At 43.3% G+C, this 18031-nt stretch overlaps 1 protein-coding gene across 1 annotated transcript; it reads left to right on the top strand.

Annotated features, from left to right (window-relative positions):
• The first annotated feature begins 8852 nt into the window (after positions 1-8852).
• Positions 8853-14879, top strand: LOC124696308 (alpha-L-arabinofuranosidase 1-like). Its single transcript, XM_047229044.1, has 17 exons — positions 8853-9032; positions 9151-9205; positions 9703-9899; positions 10097-10218; positions 10309-10456; positions 10853-10922; positions 11982-12127; positions 12208-12253; positions 12354-12406; positions 12486-12630; positions 13062-13180; positions 13292-13363; positions 13639-13745; positions 13955-14011; positions 14107-14299; positions 14520-14663; positions 14772-14879. Exons 1-17 carry the CDS (start codon positions 8853-8855, stop codon positions 14877-14879), a joined length of 1962 nt encoding a protein of 653 aa, XP_047085000.1.
• The last annotated feature ends 3152 nt before the right edge of the window (positions 14880-18031 follow it).

Here is an 18031-nt window from a genome sequence, read left to right as displayed (position 1 = left end):
GGATGTTCGTGTTACGACCACCAAGCTAATGAGAAGGTAAATAATAGTCAGCGAGGCACAATAGTTTGAGAAGATGCTCACATAAGAAATATGAATTGAAGTAAAAGAGAGCATCAAGAAGAAAATATAAAACAAATTTAAGTCTACCCCACTTCCTATGAAAAATAATCTTGTAAAGAAATAAGTCATGGAAGCACAAAGCAACAAGCATAGGAAAGCAAAACAAGTGCAACTTTAAAATTTTCAACATAAAGAGTTGAAACTTAATATTGTTGAGATACATAAAACAATGTTTCCCTCTCTTATAATAACTTTCAGTAGCATCATGAATAAAATTAACAATATAACTATCATATAAAACATTCTTATCATGAGCCACATGCATAAAATAATTACTACTCCCCACATAAGCATAGTAATTCTTATTAATCGTAGTGGGAGTAAATTCAACAAAATAGCTATCATTATTATTCTCATCACCATAATCATAAAATATAGGAGACATATTGTAATCATAATTAATTTTCTCCTCAATAGTAGGTGGACTGAAAATATCATATTCATCATTGTAATCATCATATATTGGAGGTATAGTATCATCATAAGCAATAGAATAATTATCTTCCAAAGTATGTTCATTTATAAACATATCATCATTGGAAGGAACATGGATAGTACTAATAGTACATCAATTATTGGCATCATTTTCAGAATTGGTACCCAAGAGATTTTCAGTATCAAAAGTAGTGTGCTATTCCCAATCATGATCACTGCTATAGGTAATACACATAGGATCATTATCGAGTTCAGACTCATCAAAAAAACTATAATAGGAGCAACATGTTTAGGGAAATATACTTCTCCACATACCCTGATTTATTATCAGAAATAATAGAAGAAACTTTGGAGGATTACTCCTTTTCATTAAAAAGAACAAAACACATATTAGTCCTGTCATATTTTTGGTAAAGTTTCATCTTTACAATATTCTGTATGTAAGTATTTGCATGGAAATTATCAACACAATAATGATGATATCCATGCAGGACGCTATTCATATCAAAAGCACTCATATCTACCAAAGAAGTTTTCCTTGATAACTCTTCATACCCAAGAAATAATGTAAGTTCATCATGTTGATTAGGAGTGATCATGTCATCACAATACAAACTTGCATTACTTATTGGATTCGAAAAGCTATTCTCATAGCCGGAGCACTGAAAATTGAAATGATCCACTTTATAGCAAAGTTCACAAACAAAAGGATAGAGGGCACACACTTTTTCACCAAGATCATTTAAAGCCTTGTCCCACATTCTAGTTTTTTCATTCCTGTGATGGATACAATATTCTTCTTCGATTTGATTCTTTTCACAAGGTCTAAGTGCTCCATAAAAATTAACATGCTTATAAGAAATATTACTTTCAGAAGTTTGTGCATGTGTATTGCAATCATTAATAACAGATTCATTTTTCATGCAAGTGTCTTTAAAAGGTTCAAGATATATGTCCCAATTTCCTTTAGGAACATTAATATGAGAAGACAAGGCTCTACAGCAATCAACAATAATTTGAGAATCAAGACCATATTTAGCACTAAGCTCTTGAAAATCAGCAGTTTCAGTGAAAGATTTAATGCAATTATACCCATAGTTATACCTGGTTCTTTACCTTTGTCGTTATCCCAATCTTCGGTATTTCTTTGAATTGTTTCAAGAAGATCCCACTTGGTTTCAACCTCCTTACTTGTGAAAGATCCCTCTAAACAAGCATCTAGATAGTCCTTGTACTGTCTTGAAAGCCTTGCATAAAAATTATTAAAAACAATATTTTTAGGGAGTTCATGAATGAGACATTTGAGCATTAGTGACTTCAATCTCCCCCACGCTTGGGCAATACTTTCTCCATCATGAGGACGAAAATTATAAATATAATTCCTATCTAAATGCACTTCACGAGGAGGATAAAATTTAGAGTAAAAGAGAGATTCAAGCTCCTTCCACTCCAAATGATGAGGATCATCTAGTAGCTGATACCACTCACTTGATTTTTTTCCTTAAGTGACAATGGAAATAATTTCTTCATGGCATTTTCACTTGATAAACTAGCAACCTTAAACAACTCACAAAGTTCTTTAAGTTTCAACAAGTGATCACTTAGATTGACTGTTCCATCCCCTGCATAACGTTCATCCATGATCTTTTCAACAATTTTCATAGGTATTTTAAAAGAAATACATTCAGTAGGTTGATTTAAAATATCACAAGAATCATTAGAATTATCACATATGGGAGATAACATATCATCAGAGCAAATTTTCTCCTCTAAAGCTGGGGAACTAACAAGATCATTTTCATAAAAACTAGCTTCCCCAAGCTTAGACTTTTCCATAGCATTAGCTATAATGGCGTTCAAAGAATTCATACTAATAACATTGCTATTAGCATGCAAATAAAGTTCCATAGGTTTTTTTTTAAATTTTCTCTTCAAACACCTCATGTCCTAACTCAAGATAAATACTATAAAGCTCTCTCATTTTTTGTTGTTTTCCATTAAGCCTAACGAGTGAAAATAAAAACAAGAAACAAAAATATATAGTTGCAGAATCTAAAGGAAATAACTTCGAGCACTCACACACCAGCAACAGTACTAGAAGATAGCTTAGTAGCCAGAGGATGTGAGTACCTTTTACATTACCTCCCCGGCAACGGCGCCAGAAAAGAGCTTGATGTCTACGCATGCTTCTATTCTTGTAGATAGTGTTGGGCCTCCAAGTGCAGAGGTTTGTAGAACAGCAGCAAGTTTTCCTTAAGTGAATCACCCAAGGTTTATCGAACTCAGGGAGGTAGAGGTCAAAGATATCCCTCTCAAGCAACCCTGCAATTACGATACAAGAAGTCTCTTGTGTCCCCAACACACCCAATACACTTGTCAGGTGTATAGGTGCACTAGTTCAGCGAAGAGATCGTGAAATACAAGTAATATGGATGATTATAAGTGGTAATTACAATCTGAAATAAAAATGGCCGCAAGCAAACATGTAGCAGCACTGGTTGTAAATGGTGTTTCAATGCTTAGAAACAAGGCCTAGGGATCTTAATTTCACTAGTGGACACTCTCAACAATGATCATAATTGAATACATAAATATCATCTGTTCACTATGCTACTCTGAACTACTCTCCGGTTAGATAACGAACACCAATTCACCGGGTAGGGATGCAAAAGCACTCCTTAAAGTTCGCGTTCCAAATCTAGGGACGCCCCACGCTATCACTTTGAGCATCCAAAGATAGTACTAACAAACACCACTTTCATAGAGACATCCAACTCAAATTATAACTCATGATAAGTATTTCTGTAAAATTTAGCCTAAGAGACACACACGGTGCGCACACTGTCACCTTCACACCGTGGGACAAGGTGTATCCGGAGATTACATAATAAAACCACTTTAGTAGCATAATAGATGAAGAGTAATATCTACTTATTCAACTAAAGCTCATGATCACATAAAGATCATACCATGGGGGTGAGAGATAAACCACATAGCTACCAGTAAAGCCCTCAGCCTCGGGAGAAACTACTCCCTCCTCATTATGGGAGTCAGCAACAACGATGAAGATGGCGGTGGAGTCGATGGAGATGGCTCCGGGGGCAATTCCCCGTCCCGACAGGGTATCAAAACAGAGACTTCTATCCCCCGAAACTTGTCTTCGATGGTGACCGAGCTACAAAACTTTTCGTGGATGGGGGCTGATTGATTTAGGGTTTTCGCGTCAGAAGGCAATATATAGGCGGAATGGCGAGGTCGGTGGGCGCCTAAGGGGCCCACACCACCCCTAGGCGTGGCCAGGGGGTGTCCTGCGCCTAGGCATGGTGTGGCCACCTCCCAGCACTTCTCCGTCTCTGCTTTGGCTTCGTCTTCGGGTCGGGAAAATAGGAGGTTTGACTTTTGTTTCATCCAATTTCGAGAATATTTCCTGTACAACTTTTCTGAAATACAAAAACAGCGGAAAACAGGAACTAACACTGTGGCATCTTGTTAATATGTTAGTTCCAAAAAATGCATAAAAATGACACGAAGTGTAAACAAAACATATAGAAATTGGTGTAAGACAAGCAGGAAGCATCAAAAATTATAGATACGTTTGCAACGTATCACGCTTCTAAAAAGAGCAGTCACGTGCGCTTGTGGTGGTCTGTTGCCAATAAGCTTGCCCCTATAGCCATTTCCCTACTAGTGAAGGGCCGACACGATTCAACAGTTCATGTCGATTGCGCTGATTAACATTGTTTTCAAGTTTGTGGCCAAGGCATTTTCTATCCATCTTGCTCTGCTTGCTCATAGGACAATAGATCGTTGCCAGACAACTTTTATGATGGGTAGATGTCTTCATGAGGGGGTTCTCGCCCTTCACGAGATTGCGAATGAGCTAAGAGCTAAGAAGCTTGGGGGGCTTCTTTCTCAATCTGGAGTTTGAGAAAGCCTATGACAGGGTCAATTGGGACATGCTCCGCGAAGTTCTTAAGAGAAAAGTTTTCTTGGGTTCACCGCCTGATGCAGCTTGTCAAGGAAGGCCAGACTGCTATCAATGTCAAAGAGGAGATTGAACCCTTCTTCCGATGCTAGGGGTGTGCGTTAGGCTCTATATGTTGATTCACATAGGTTTTGGTCAGACAGAGGAATATCACGCTTTTAGATGCTGCACGCGACGAGGTCAGGAGACTGGATGCAAGAACTAGGACTGAAGATTAGCTTGCTTATTTGACCTGCTTGAGGGCTTTGTATTCTATCTGCGTGTTGCTACTGCTAGGGAGCAGATTTAAGACTTCGTGAGAATTCATGTGTGTGTTTGAGTGATTTCATGTATGGTACTAACGTGATACGGTGGATGCTGCTACATCTATAAAGCCAGGCCAAGTGGCATTCTCTTTATTATAATAGTAGCAATTCACTTTAAATTAGGGCATCTCTAACGGGGTGACGGAAACGGACGATCGACGACCGTTTGCGTCCACGCAGGTCTAAAATCCTTCGGGAACCCGGTCTAGCGGCCCGATGCATATTGACCGGGTCGTTCACGGAGATACAAACGCGGCGCATATTTGTGTTTGGGATGCGTCGCGGCGGACGCGCCAAGTGACCGCTCGCTTTTCCACCAGGCAGCGAGCCATAGGGCTGTATCGAGCGCATCGCTTCCATGCCGTCGTTTTGGCGATCATCGCTTCCGCGTCTACGTCTGCGCCACAGCTGCGCCATCAATGTCGCGCCTGCCTCTTCTTCACGTGCACTGGCGGACAGCGTATGGGTTCTATGCCGCCATCAATGGCATCGTGTCCCGCGCGCATCCGGCTTTAAAAGTCGACCGGGGCATCGTCCTGCCATTGCCCACACCACCGACACCTCCACTTCCACCCCTCACCGCCGCGCGCCACCGCATAACCATGGGAAAGAAGAAGTCCGACTCCGAGGCATCCGGCAGCGGCACCACGAAGGCGTAGCGGACGAACGGGGTGCTGCTTCCCATCGAGGTGACGCGGCTTATGTACAAGAACTAGACGCAGTGGGACGGCTGGCGGGACGTGTCATCAGTGTGCTAAACACATCGAAGTACTCGTAGTTAACAGGTCTACCAGATTGCCTAGAGAGTTTTCTTTGTTTATACACAATGAACGATGTCAAAGAGTGCAAAAATAATTCGCTGAAGATGACCATGGGAAGCAGATGCTTACAAGCCTGGGAATCTAGTACAAGAGCTACGAACTGATCAAACTACTTTTACAGCAACATGCCATTGGCGAAATTCTACAAGCTGCATCAAGAACATAGCGTGTCACTGCACTATTTCTAATGCTAGCAGCAGCGACAGAATCATATGCAAACCATGTCGTCAGATATCACTGGACAGTCCTCATTTTACACGGGCACCGTATGCAGCCACGCTTATCAGTCCTCGTCCATCATATCAAGAGCGGGTATTCGTCTGAAGCGTGCACCGTGCCTTAGGTCCCTGATATTGGTGACCTTGCTGCCTCAATCCTTATCTTCTTAGGTGTAGAATATTCGCTGGTTACTGACTCGAATAGTTCTCCCATACTTGAAATGTTGGGCCTCTTCTTATCAAGCCTCTCTTTCAGGAAACTGAACACATGTGCACCCACAGAAATGTTTGCATCTTAGATGTCTACCTTCAGATAACTAAGCACAACAAATCCACCCAGAAAAAGAAATCGGTTCGAAGGAAAGCAACAGAATGTACCTCTCTCGGATGACCTGCCTGGCGGGTCAGCCACCTCAGGGTGCCCATCCAGCCCGTGCCTCTGCGCGAGCCAGACAGGAGCGCCGCGATCCGGCGCAGGCGGTGGTACCTGCCGGCGGACCTCCGGGTCGATCCCGTCTTCACCGTCGACTCCGACAGCTGACGCAAAACCAAGGAGGATCCGAGGAGGCAAGCGGGCTTCCTCGGCGACAGGGCCTTCCTGTTTGACCGGCCACCGCCGCCTCGTCATCAAACACGGGAGCCGCGGGCGCCTCCACAGGACGAGGAGGAGGAGGAGGAGGACAACGACGTGCTGACCTACCACAACGAGGAGTCCAAGGACGACAGGGACGACTTCGTCGCCTGCATTTTCCACGATTGACATGGCGGAGGGCCGGAAGTTCAAATTCCCGGCGACGATGATGGACAACGAGATTGAGAGGCTCGACGTCCTCATCTAGAAGGTGGACCGACCGGTGCAGCCGCCGCTGCCCCCACCAGCATCATGTCGTCGGGCCTCACGGAGGAAGAGGGGGGCTCGAGGACTCGTCCCCGCAACCGCAACCACCGCCTCCACCTCCGCCGTACAATCCATGGGTGGCTCCACCACCACCGGCGTGGGCTGCTCCACCTCCACCACCGTCGGCGGCACTAGCGTATGTTCCGCCGGTTGCCAACTGGCCGTGGCCGGTACCGGATTTCATCGTGATCGACGACGACGAGTAGGCGCAAGCGTTAGTTTTTATATTTTTATTTTTCTTTCTTTACTATGTAAATTATGTTTTTTTGTTGAAAAAATGCATCGTGCCGCTAGGGGCACCCCGACGCAAACGGATGCAAGATCGATTCCGACCACTGCTCGGACGGCCGCACTAAGCCCATCCACCTCTGTTCTTCCTAGCTGGCAGGCTCATAGCTACTTATACACAAGCAGAGTACACAGCAGCGACACTCCTCCCGAACCCCGAACTCCCCATGGACACACCATTCGCGGCAACACAGTTCAAGAGCGCATCGTATCCTCTCGCCATGTCCTGCGCTGGTCTGAGGGGTCTCTGACCCTCGCGGTTGCGATGACTCCACATGAGCTCCGCTTCGACCTTGTTCTTGCATGCGTCGATGCCAGCGGGCAGCTTATCGCGGTAGACCTCCGAGGTGGCGTGACAAACAGAGAGAAGGGAGTCCCTCAAGTAGGCACGCTGCCACGCCCCACACGCCTAGCTAGTTTAATCCCATAATACATGCACATCCCAAGCCCAAGGCCCGAAGACCAACCGCTGCATCGCACCCACCACTAGTGACCAGTCCACCAATTCCTTGAGCGCTGCCTGCCTCTTCGACCGACTCCTGCCCTGCCGCCCCCGCCAGCTAAGAGCGGAAAGCTGCAGCTTCGCGCCAGCCCTCCTGCCTGAGCGGCAAGCAGCAGCTCCGTGCTGGCCGCCTCCCACCGCCCCCACCTGAGAGCGACGAGCAGCAGCCCCGCGTCGGTCTCCTCCATCAACTGCGTGTTGTGGTGTAGCGCCACGACAGCCGCAACATGATGGAGTGCAGCGCCGCCCCGCCCATCGTCCGCCCCCTCTGTCGATTGCTCCCATAGTTATCATTCTCTGCATCCCACCCTACTTCTCTATTCGGGGGGGGTAATCGGGAAAATCCGAACCCGAACCCAAATTTTCGGGTACCCAAATCATCGGGTACCAATTTTCTTGCAAGAAATTGGGGCGTGTTTTTCTTCAAACCCGAATTTCCAATAGCCCGAGAAACCTGACCCGGAGAATTCAGACCCGAACGCCCAGCGTGATCGGACGGCCGCGAGCCTCTTCAGGCTCCACGCGGCGTTCGGCCCCAGCAAACCCACCCACACCTCTGTTCTCTTCTTCGCTCGCAGGCTCATAGCTACTTATACACAAGCACAGTACACAGCAGCGGCACTTCCCCTACCCCGATCGAGCTCCCCACGCACACACCACCCTGTCCGTGGCAGCACAGTTCACAAGCGCATTGCATCCTCTCGCCGCGTCCTCGAGTGTCAGCCGGAGGTGAGCAGTTCCAGGGTCCAATCTTGTTGAGTAAGGCGATCCATTCCTCTCCCCTCTTCTCTGTATCTTTTTCTCCATCCTCTGTTTGGTCGTCATGGCTGAGAGGTTGATGTGTTCGATGGAATGTAGTTTAGGAGAGGATATTCACTTAGTTTCCCTTGTGTTCTAGGTTTTCTGCCCGGTAAATTCTTTCCGAATGTACTTGTTTTGTTTGCCACTGGATGTTTTGTCTCCTTCATCCGCATTCGCTATCCCCAATTTTTTGGTTTTATTGTGGAAATGATTCTACTGTCAGCGGTCATTTCAGTTGGTCGATCGATCTGGAAACTCAACATTGGTGCTGTTTACTACCTTTACTACCTTGGTGTTCTAGGTTTTCTGCCTTTACTACCTTGTTTGCCACTGGATGTTCTTTTCTCCTTCATCCGCATTCGCTATCCCCAATTTTTTGGTTTTATTGTGGAAATGATTCTACTGTCAGCGGTAGTTGGTTGATCGATCTGGGAACTGAACATTGGTGCTGTTTATCTGCAGGCTGGAGTAAGGGGACGATGGGTACAGATGACGCGGCAACTTGCCGCACCGTCCTCTGCACCTTGCTACTACTCACGTTGAGCTGCGACTGCCTGGCAGCAGACTTGGATCTGGCTAAGACGGCAGTGCTAGAGGTTAATACGTCATGGGTAGCCGCCAGAAAGATCCCTCAGACCCTCTTTGGGTTGTTCTTTGAGGTGATGGTTTTCTTCTTCTTGGTCCACCCTCTCACAGTTGCTTTAATTTCTATCCACCGTGAGTGTTGTGTATTACCCACACCATTGATTATAACTTGCCACTGATTGTTTATCCTAGGAAATCAACCACGCTGGAGCTGGAGGAATTTGGGCGGAGCTTGTCAGTAACAGAGGTAATGCCAGTGCCACTCGATCTCTGCTCTTGTGTATGCCTCTTGCTCTCTGAAAAATGTTTCACAAAGGGCTGGATGCACTTGACCAAAACTTGGATTGCTTGGTTCCAAGGAAAAAAGATAGATAGTTCCACCATGCAATGACTTAACATGTCAGTGATACACCTAGTGGCATTGTAACAAGGATTCATATAGGTTGAATAGCTTGTATATGAAAATAAGAGAGCACAGTGCCCTTTTTGTGGAACTGAAGCTTACAATATCTTGTGCAGAGTAAAATCACACAGCAGATTTCTGTTACTGTTATATTCATTCCCGTTCTTTCACGCTGTTTGTTGCCTGTTCCCTTAGGTAGTTCTGTAATAACTGAAGAACAAAGAAATCATTATTGCAACACATAACAGTGGAAGAAAAAAATTAGCCTCTTCCTTTTTATAACCTGTTAGTAACAGTTCATCTATAGCCACGTACTGACTGTTGCGAAATTTATGCCTTAGGTTTTGAAGCTGGAGGGCCTAAAACTCCTTCAAAGATAGATCCATGGGCCATCATTGGGGATGAATCTTCCATATACGTGCAGACTGAAAGAGCATCTTGTTTCAGTAAAAATTTCATTGCTCTAAGGATGGAGGTTCATTGCGACGAGTGTCCAGCTGGCAGTGTTGGAATTTATAACCCAGGATTCTGGGGCATGGTACGATTTATTTTTCAATGTATATGTGGACTGGAACATGAGCATGAAAATATAATTCATAAAACAACAATTTAGTTGGTAGTTTACAACTAAATTTAGTTGGTAGTTTACAACAATTTAGTTGGTAGTTTTCTCTGAGAATCATTTCAACTATTTCCCTCTGGTTTTGTCTTTAACTTGGCAATTTCAACTTCCAGAATATAGAAGAAGGGAAGACCTATAATCTAGTCATGTATATCAGATCAATGGAACCTGTGGAGTTGACTGCTTCACTCACATGTTTCGATGGATTACAAACTATCGCATCAGCTGATATAGTGTATATATCTTCCCTAATGAGATAAGATAAATTTTCAACTTGTTAATTTTCTCCACTAACTGCGAAAGAATGCATACTGCATGGTTGCAGAGATAATAATGTGTCAGATTGGCGAAAGGTAGAACTCCAATTATTTGCTCGAGGAACGTGCAGAACTTCAAGATTTGAGTTAACAACTTCCAAGAGGGGGGTCATATGGATAGATCAAGTGTCACTTATGCCTTCAGATACATATAAGGTGAATTGCTTTTTTATCCTTTGTCTTGGTAGTGGCTACTGACAATCACAAAGGCATGATGTGATCTGAAAACAGCTCGTAAAGATTCTACCAAAATGTATATTACCTCAAATCGTAAAACCATATAGAAAGACAGGCTTGTTTTGTTACCTAGCAATAATATGTTCAAGGAAAATCAATCATCAAATTGTTTGACCGTTATTGAAAATCGGTGATGACCAAATGTTTGTCCAAGAGCTCTCATTGCTGATTAATAGGATCAAACGAAAAACTAATATTGATTTATGGAAATTTATTATGTAATAATGAAAGTGTAATCTTCTTTTTCTAATGCCAGATCATGCTTTCTATGAGTCAACTAGAGGCGTTAATCGTCATTTTGTTCTACATATACAGGGCCATGGCTTTCGCAAGGAACTCATACACATGCTTATGGATTTAAGACCACAGTTCCTACGATTTCCTGGTATTTCATATGTTATTGCAATCAAGATCAACTAATAAAGGCTGCTCGTATATGTTCTACACTTCTAATGTATTTATGATACTAGTTTATATCAATGATTTCTTGCTACCATTGTAGTTTTTATATCATATTCAGCCATTAGGATTGTGTGGGAACTAGTTAAGCAACTGAACTCAAACCTGAACATGCCTACAGTGACAATCATAAACTTTATCACGTCTGTCAAAGGAACTACTAATGACTGAAGGTCTGAAGCACATAACTGTATAAATACAATGTTGTTGTCTTTGTACTTCAGTCTCCTTTTGTCCAGTAAAATGCATTTTGATGGTTGCAAAATCAAGTGAAAACTGACAAGGTTTGATGTGCAAGATAGATAGAGTAGGTCTATATTGTGCCAGGTACTGTCTTTATGTATGCCCCCTTAGGCCATAGCAGTAGCCCACCTTATTACATAACGGTGAAAATACATTTGATCGAAAGATCCCTAATGTTCTTGTATGTATCAAGTTGGCTGACCCTAAAAACAAAAAACGCAGATGGTGTGTGCCCAGCAGACAATTTTTTTTGAAATCTTGGAGCATATTCCAAGATATGGAAAACATAAGAATCTAACACTACTTTACAAGAACAAGCTATAATTGAGCACACAGTTCTTTTTATATTAGTGTCCTGTGCAACCTTCTCTTTTATAGAATTGTGGACCTGGCATGTTATGCTTAACACATACTTACATGGTTGCCCATTTTTTACATTGTACAACTTATTAATCTTCCTAGTCCAGATTAGCAGGGACGATACTTGACATGTTATGCTTAACACATACATTTGAAGAGTGGTTAATTTTTTTTTCAAATTTTACGACAAGAAAATGACTATCTTACTATGATGGTATATGGTACCATATTTCTCTATATTTTTTTGTACGGATACCATAATGGGTACTTTCTAGACAGAAATGAGTTTAGGAAACCAACTTTTCAACAATTTTCCAACTCTATTTTTTTAAAAAATTCTCCAATCATACATATGCTGATATGTCACGTTATTTTTTTATAGGTGGTTGCTTTGTTGAAGGCGAGTGGTTAAGAAATTCTTTCAGATGGAGGGAAACTATTGGTCCATGGGAAGAGAGGCCTGGGCACTATGGAGACGTTTGGAAGTACTGGACAGATGATGGGCTTGGGTATTACGAGTTTCTCCAGGTATGTATGGATTAATCTCGTACTGAGTTCTCTAGGTGTGGCCATATATCTCATACATTTAATTCGGAATGTCATGAAAGCTTGCCGAAGACCTTGGTGCTGAGCCAATCTGGGTTTTCAATGCTGGTAATAGTATTCTTGCTATTTTTTCCATTAGTTATATTTTAGCATGTAATCATCACTTGTGTACCCATTAAATGCTTGAAATTTTTCTCTCGAAATTTAGGGATCAGCCACAATGATGAAGTTGATACCACTGCACTTGCACCTTTTGTAAAGGTATGTGTTCAATTCCTGATATATCATTAGTTATATGCATTTCTCATGATTTTAAGTTTGTTTCTTCTTGCCTTGCTAGGATGCTTTGAACGGCATTGAGTTTGCTAGAGGAAATTCAGAATCAACCTGGGGTTCCATTAGAGCTGCAATGGGGCACTCTGAACGATTCCCACTGAAGTATGTTGCAATTGGGAATGAAGATTGTAATAAAAGGAATTATCAAGGTAATTTTATTATTATTTAACACAAGTATACTGTAAAGGTCTACTTGTTATAGAATAACTTAGTGGTTACATTTACATGGGAATATATGTATCTAAATACACAAGAGATGTAATGGCCATTGGCCTAGTTTAGACGACATAATTCCTAATCATCATTATTTTATTTTGAGCATATTTGAAACCACATTTTTCTTTTTAATTCCACATTTTTGCTCATAGAAATATGATTAAAAATAGCAGAAAAAATTAGCCATCCACTTTAGTAGGTCCACTTGACCACTAACAATAGATTTACACATAAATTAAATAATTTCATCATAGATTACAGAATTGCTGTGTCGTTCACTTGTTTTGCTGGAGTAATGAAGTGTGAAGAGCTAGCGTAGAATTTCCCACTTTGCACCTGATGATCTTAAGTTCTCTGTTAACAGCAAATTATCTCATGTTTTACAATGCAATTCGAGAGGCCTATCCAGATATTCAAATTATTTCAAACTGTGATGGCTCATCTAAGCCACTTCACCATCCTGCTGATTTATATGATTTCCATGTAAGTTATTGCATGCAAATTGGTTTGTCTTTTCTCCCTGTTTAACTTTCACCAGAATTTTTAGTTGTGATTTTATCAATATGTTTTGAGAATATTTCCTTATTTCTGTAGGTCTATAGCAATGCCACAGATATTTTTCTCATGAAAGATTACTTTACCAGGACATCGCGCACGGGTCCAAAGGTATGCCTTAGTTTCTACCAGCCTATATGGAATGGTTTATTTTGGTATAGATGTCTGATAGACCTACGTTTCAAAATTTCTAGGGGGTACCTACATCTAATTTTACTGATTTATGCAATTTCCATCGCTTTTGAGTTTAGAGTTTTTGAGAGAATGATCGTAACTGATCCAACAGTAAGAAGTGTGACAGTATTATCATGTTCTAGAAAATCTTGCGTACTATGTAGACTGCAGTTTATTATAGCTAAGTATGCTGTGTTGTGATCTTATTTCAGGTATTTGTTAGTGAGTATGCTGTTGATTATCCAAGGGATGCTGGCAATGGAAGCCTTCTTGCTTCATTGGCAGAGGCTGCGTTCCTTATTGGGTTAGAGAAGAATAGGTAATCTCTCTCACACCTTCCTTCTGTTTTTGAGGATTGGGAAAACATCGCAAATGCATAGGGTTGTCCTTCTATCAAGAATGAGTTCTCCGGTGTAAATCAACAGTGTCTTGACAGTTGTCAATTAAAAATCTTGTAAATGTGGAATTAAGTAACAACAATTCTTTGCTGTAAGTTAATGAGCGGATTCTTTGCATTCTCCTTTGCAGTGATATCGTCCACATGGCGAGCTATGCTCCAATCTTCGTAAATGACAACGACCGCAGGTAAGTACAAATGGCTTTGTCCTTTTTTTTTTTCCATAATACTAGTATTCTTGTTGATGGCGATTTTATTGATTATGTCTGAACACAATTGTCAGATGGATTCCAGATGCGATAGTCTTCAACTCCTGGCAACAGTATGGAACTCCTAGTTACTGGATGCAGACATTTTTCCGTGAATCAAGTGGTTCTGTGATCCATCCTGTGAGAATCGCTTCCAGCTACTCTAGTTCATTGGCAGCATCCGCAATCACCTGGAAAGACAATGAGGATATGTTCCTGAGGATAAAGGTAGACTCAGTGGTTCCGATTTTCTCCTAGCCTGCATGTGAATGCTTCAGTTCATTAGATAAAGGGTAAACTTGCCTTGATATTTGAAATGGCCCAATCCATACGCGACAATACGCAATTACTTGAACATTTACATACGTGCATAACAACCCAGTCAACATGGTTTCTACTGCTGGAGTAACATGTTTAGATCTAAGAACTTGGTACTGATCTTCTGCAGATTGTAAACTTTGGTTCGCATGCTGTAAACCTAACAATATCTGCAACTGGACTTCAAGCTGGTGTCGATACGGCAAGATCAACTGTGACTGTTCTCACATCCAGTGATTTGCTTGATGAAAACTCATTCAGTGACCCAAATAAGGCAAGCTGATGCCTTTCCTTTGCTTATGTACTTTTGGTTTAATACATTATATTATACACTAATATACATTATATTTGTTGTGTAACATGAATGTTGCAAATGGTGCAGGTTGTGCCAGTTCGCAGCGGTCTAGCCGGCGCTGCAGAAAAGATGCAGGCCTTGCTAGCTCCATACTCGCTCACATCCTTTGACCTGGCCCTGGATCAGGATCCATAAACTGTTAGCTCCTACTTCTAAGACTAAGAGCTTATGCTACTCACACTTATCACTTGGAGACACACACTCTCTCAAACTCCAATGGAATGGAGGACACTAGTAGCTTTGGTGCAGCTCAAACTTGCTGCTTTTCTTGCTCTCTTTCTTACTACTTGGTGTGTTAAAAACTGATACAAAGGTACCCTATTTATACTACTAGTGAGCTGCACATACCAGCTCACATACAAACTTCTATGTGACTATGTGTGAATATTTGACTATCCAAACTAAAATGTCAAGCTCACCTACCATGCACGTTTATCTCCTTGCAGCGTGTTGCATGTTGTGATTTCCTTCATGGCCGGCAGCTTCTAGACTTCAATCAGTTCATACTACTATGCATACTACTAGCAGCACATGCACGTACTGGTGCATGTTTTATTTGTGGCTAAGCAATATGAATAAAGCAACAGTTCTCCCCCTAATCTAGTTGCTCTTGATGGTGATGACGCCGTAGACTCTGAAACTGAATACGACCAAGTGCTTTGGTCAGGATGTCCGCGAGCTGGTCATGAGTGCCGATGTACTCGACGTCGATCTTTTCATCCTCGACACACTCCCTGATGAAATGGAAGCGTGTCTCGATGTGCTTACTCCGGTCATGGAAAACCGAATTTTTGCACAGCTGAATTGCAGACTTGTTGTCTACAAAGATTGTCGCAGTGTCATCCTTCTTGTCGAGGAGGTCGCCAAGAAGTCGGCCGAGCCAAACTCCTTGGCAAGCCGCGGTTGTTGCAGGAATGTACTCCGCCTCGCACGATGAAAGTGCGACCACCTTCTGCTTTTGTGACCGCCAAGTCACAGGGTTACAACCAATTATGAATAGCATACCTGAGGTGCTCTTTCGGTCGTCGATGTCGCCTGCCATGTCGGTGTCGCTGTAGCCGATCAGCTTGCCGCCGTCCTCATCCTTCACGTAGCGGCAGCCATAGTTGCGGGTACCAGCAATGTACCGCAACAAATGCTTGACAGCAGCCATGTGCTCTGTCGTGGGCTTCTCCATGAACCGGCTGACGTAACCGACAGCGAATGCTATGTCAGGCCGAGTGTGCACAAGGTACCTCAGGCTCCCGACAATGCTGCGGTAGTGTAACATCCCAAATTTTGAAACAAAGAGAAAATGAATTTCCCTATTTCCAAAATTTGGAACCAACAAAAATATTAATTGAGTTAGAGGGTGTGCATAGTGCGCATGCTTATATGTTGTGATCTTTCTATGATGAATGTTTGAAGTTGATTAACAATGCTCTTAAACCCTACACCTTGCTCTAAAAGTCAAAAAGAAACAAAGCACAAGAAAAGTAAAATAAAAGAAAAAGGCATATGAGAGCAAACAGCCATATTTGCAATTAGTGAAATATGCCATATTAAATGTACCAAAATGGTTGGAAACCATTATCAAACTTAACCTAACACTAAATGAACCCAAAACAATGACCTTTGGTCAAAGAAAAAGAAAATAAAATAAAAACATGAAATCCACATATGAGCTTATGGCCATTTTTGCAAATCTTTAACCTAGACAATTTTACTTTGCTTCAATGGTTTAGAAACCTTACTAAACACATAAGAATCACATTTGAATCAAAAAAACTCAAATCAAATCAAAATAAATAGCAAAACCAAGTGACATGTGATAATGGTCAAATCTGCAAATTTTAACATCTTACCCACTTTGAGCCCCTGTATTAAGAATTTTTTAAAATCAAACCTCTCAACTCTTTGCACCTCATCCAAGAACTCATCAAGTTGAACACTTTTGATGTTGACCACTTTGACTAGTTCCTTCTCTATTGCTTAATATAATCCAGCAAAGATGCAACCTCAAATCAGATTCTAGATCATGCCATATTTGGATTTTTCCAAATCAACTCCCCTTGACCAACCAAGACCACCAGAATGTGCCAAATATTATTTGAATCACATCCACCAAAAAGTTTGGCAAAATTCAAAAATTATCTTCATGTGGCCATTTCATCGAGCACATGGTGAGCACCAATCTGCCAACTCTCTACACCCTAATACCCAACGGTTTTTGACCTAAACCATCAAGCTTATGTCATCAACAACACTCTCTTGCACCCAGCAAACAAAGCCAAGCCTCAGAGACGTTGTTCTTGCACGATTTCTTCAAGGACATGACCATGCCGTGGTGGCCATGTCACTCCCGTGCCAACTCCCCTCTCCTTTCACCTCTGCCGTTCACCACCATCTCCTGGACCTCCCTCTCACTCCCCTGAACACGTTGGACACGGTCCTCGACCAAGGAGACGCCAGCAGCAGCCAGACCAGGGCACGCCCGTGACGTCCAGTGCGCGCCAGGACGCGACGTGTGCACGCCCGGAGAGCGCCCGAGCACGCACGCGCCCCGTCAGCATCGTCCTCCCCTTGACCTCTCCTCGCTCACACCTACTCACTACGTCACCCTCTACCTCCCAGACACGCTCACTCGCGCCAGAGAGGACCGTCATCGTCATCGTTGGAGACTTCCGCCATTGTGTTGTGAGCTCACGTCACGCCCTGCTCGCCACGGACCACCATTTTCTGTGCCATCACGCACGCCGTGCTCGCCATGACGTCGCCAACACTGCTACATCGTCGCCCAGCTCTCCCCGCCACTGTATCACCGTCGCCATGCTTGACCTAACCCGCGCGCCTCGAACCTCGACGCTGCTATAAAAGAAGGAAGCCCCGGCTGCCAATCCTCACACCATCTTGCTCCCCACTCCTCACAGAACCTCCCCAACTCCTTCCCCTCTCCGATTACACCCTAGCTCGCCGGAATTTCATCGGCGACCGCCGCGGCAGTAGCAAGACGACGACGACGAGTCCGTCCACCCCCGGAGCCGCCGCGACCACCGTTAGCTTCCTCATCATCCGCAACATCGCCCTGCTTCGTCGCCGACCCTCGCCGGAGATCAGGTGAGCCGCCGACCCCCTGGTGCTCGCCACCAGTGAGGGTGTGCTCGCCGTCGACGACGACGAGCGTGAGCCGTTTGATCATCGTCTAATCCTGCGGCTCATAGTGGATCTTACCGTTTCGCCGTTTAAGACCCACTGATGTGTGGGGTCCTTTGTCAGTTGGCCCGTGCGTGCGACACGCGCTAACTGGG

Source organism: Lolium rigidum, chromosome 3 (assembly GCF_022539505.1).
Source record: "Lolium rigidum isolate FL_2022 chromosome 3, APGP_CSIRO_Lrig_0.1, whole genome shotgun sequence".
In the NCBI taxonomy this organism is placed as follows: domain Eukaryota; kingdom Viridiplantae; phylum Streptophyta; class Magnoliopsida; order Poales; family Poaceae; genus Lolium; species Lolium rigidum.
This window is presented reverse-complemented; position numbering and strand designations above follow the sequence as displayed.

Bases quoted from the DNA above. Each gene is read 5' to 3' on its own strand.
- LOC124696308 (XM_047229044.1), top strand. From the start codon at position 8,853: ATGGGTACAGATGACGCGGCAACTTGCCGCACCGTCCTCTGCACCTTG. The intron at 10,923-11,981 runs GTATTTCATATG...ATTTTTTTATAG, and splicing joins ACAGTTCCTACGATTTCCTG to GTGGTTGCTTTGTTGAAGGC. The intron at 12,407-12,485 runs GTATGTGTTCAA...TTGCCTTGCTAG, and splicing joins CACTTGCACCTTTTGTAAAG to GATGCTTTGAACGGCATTGA.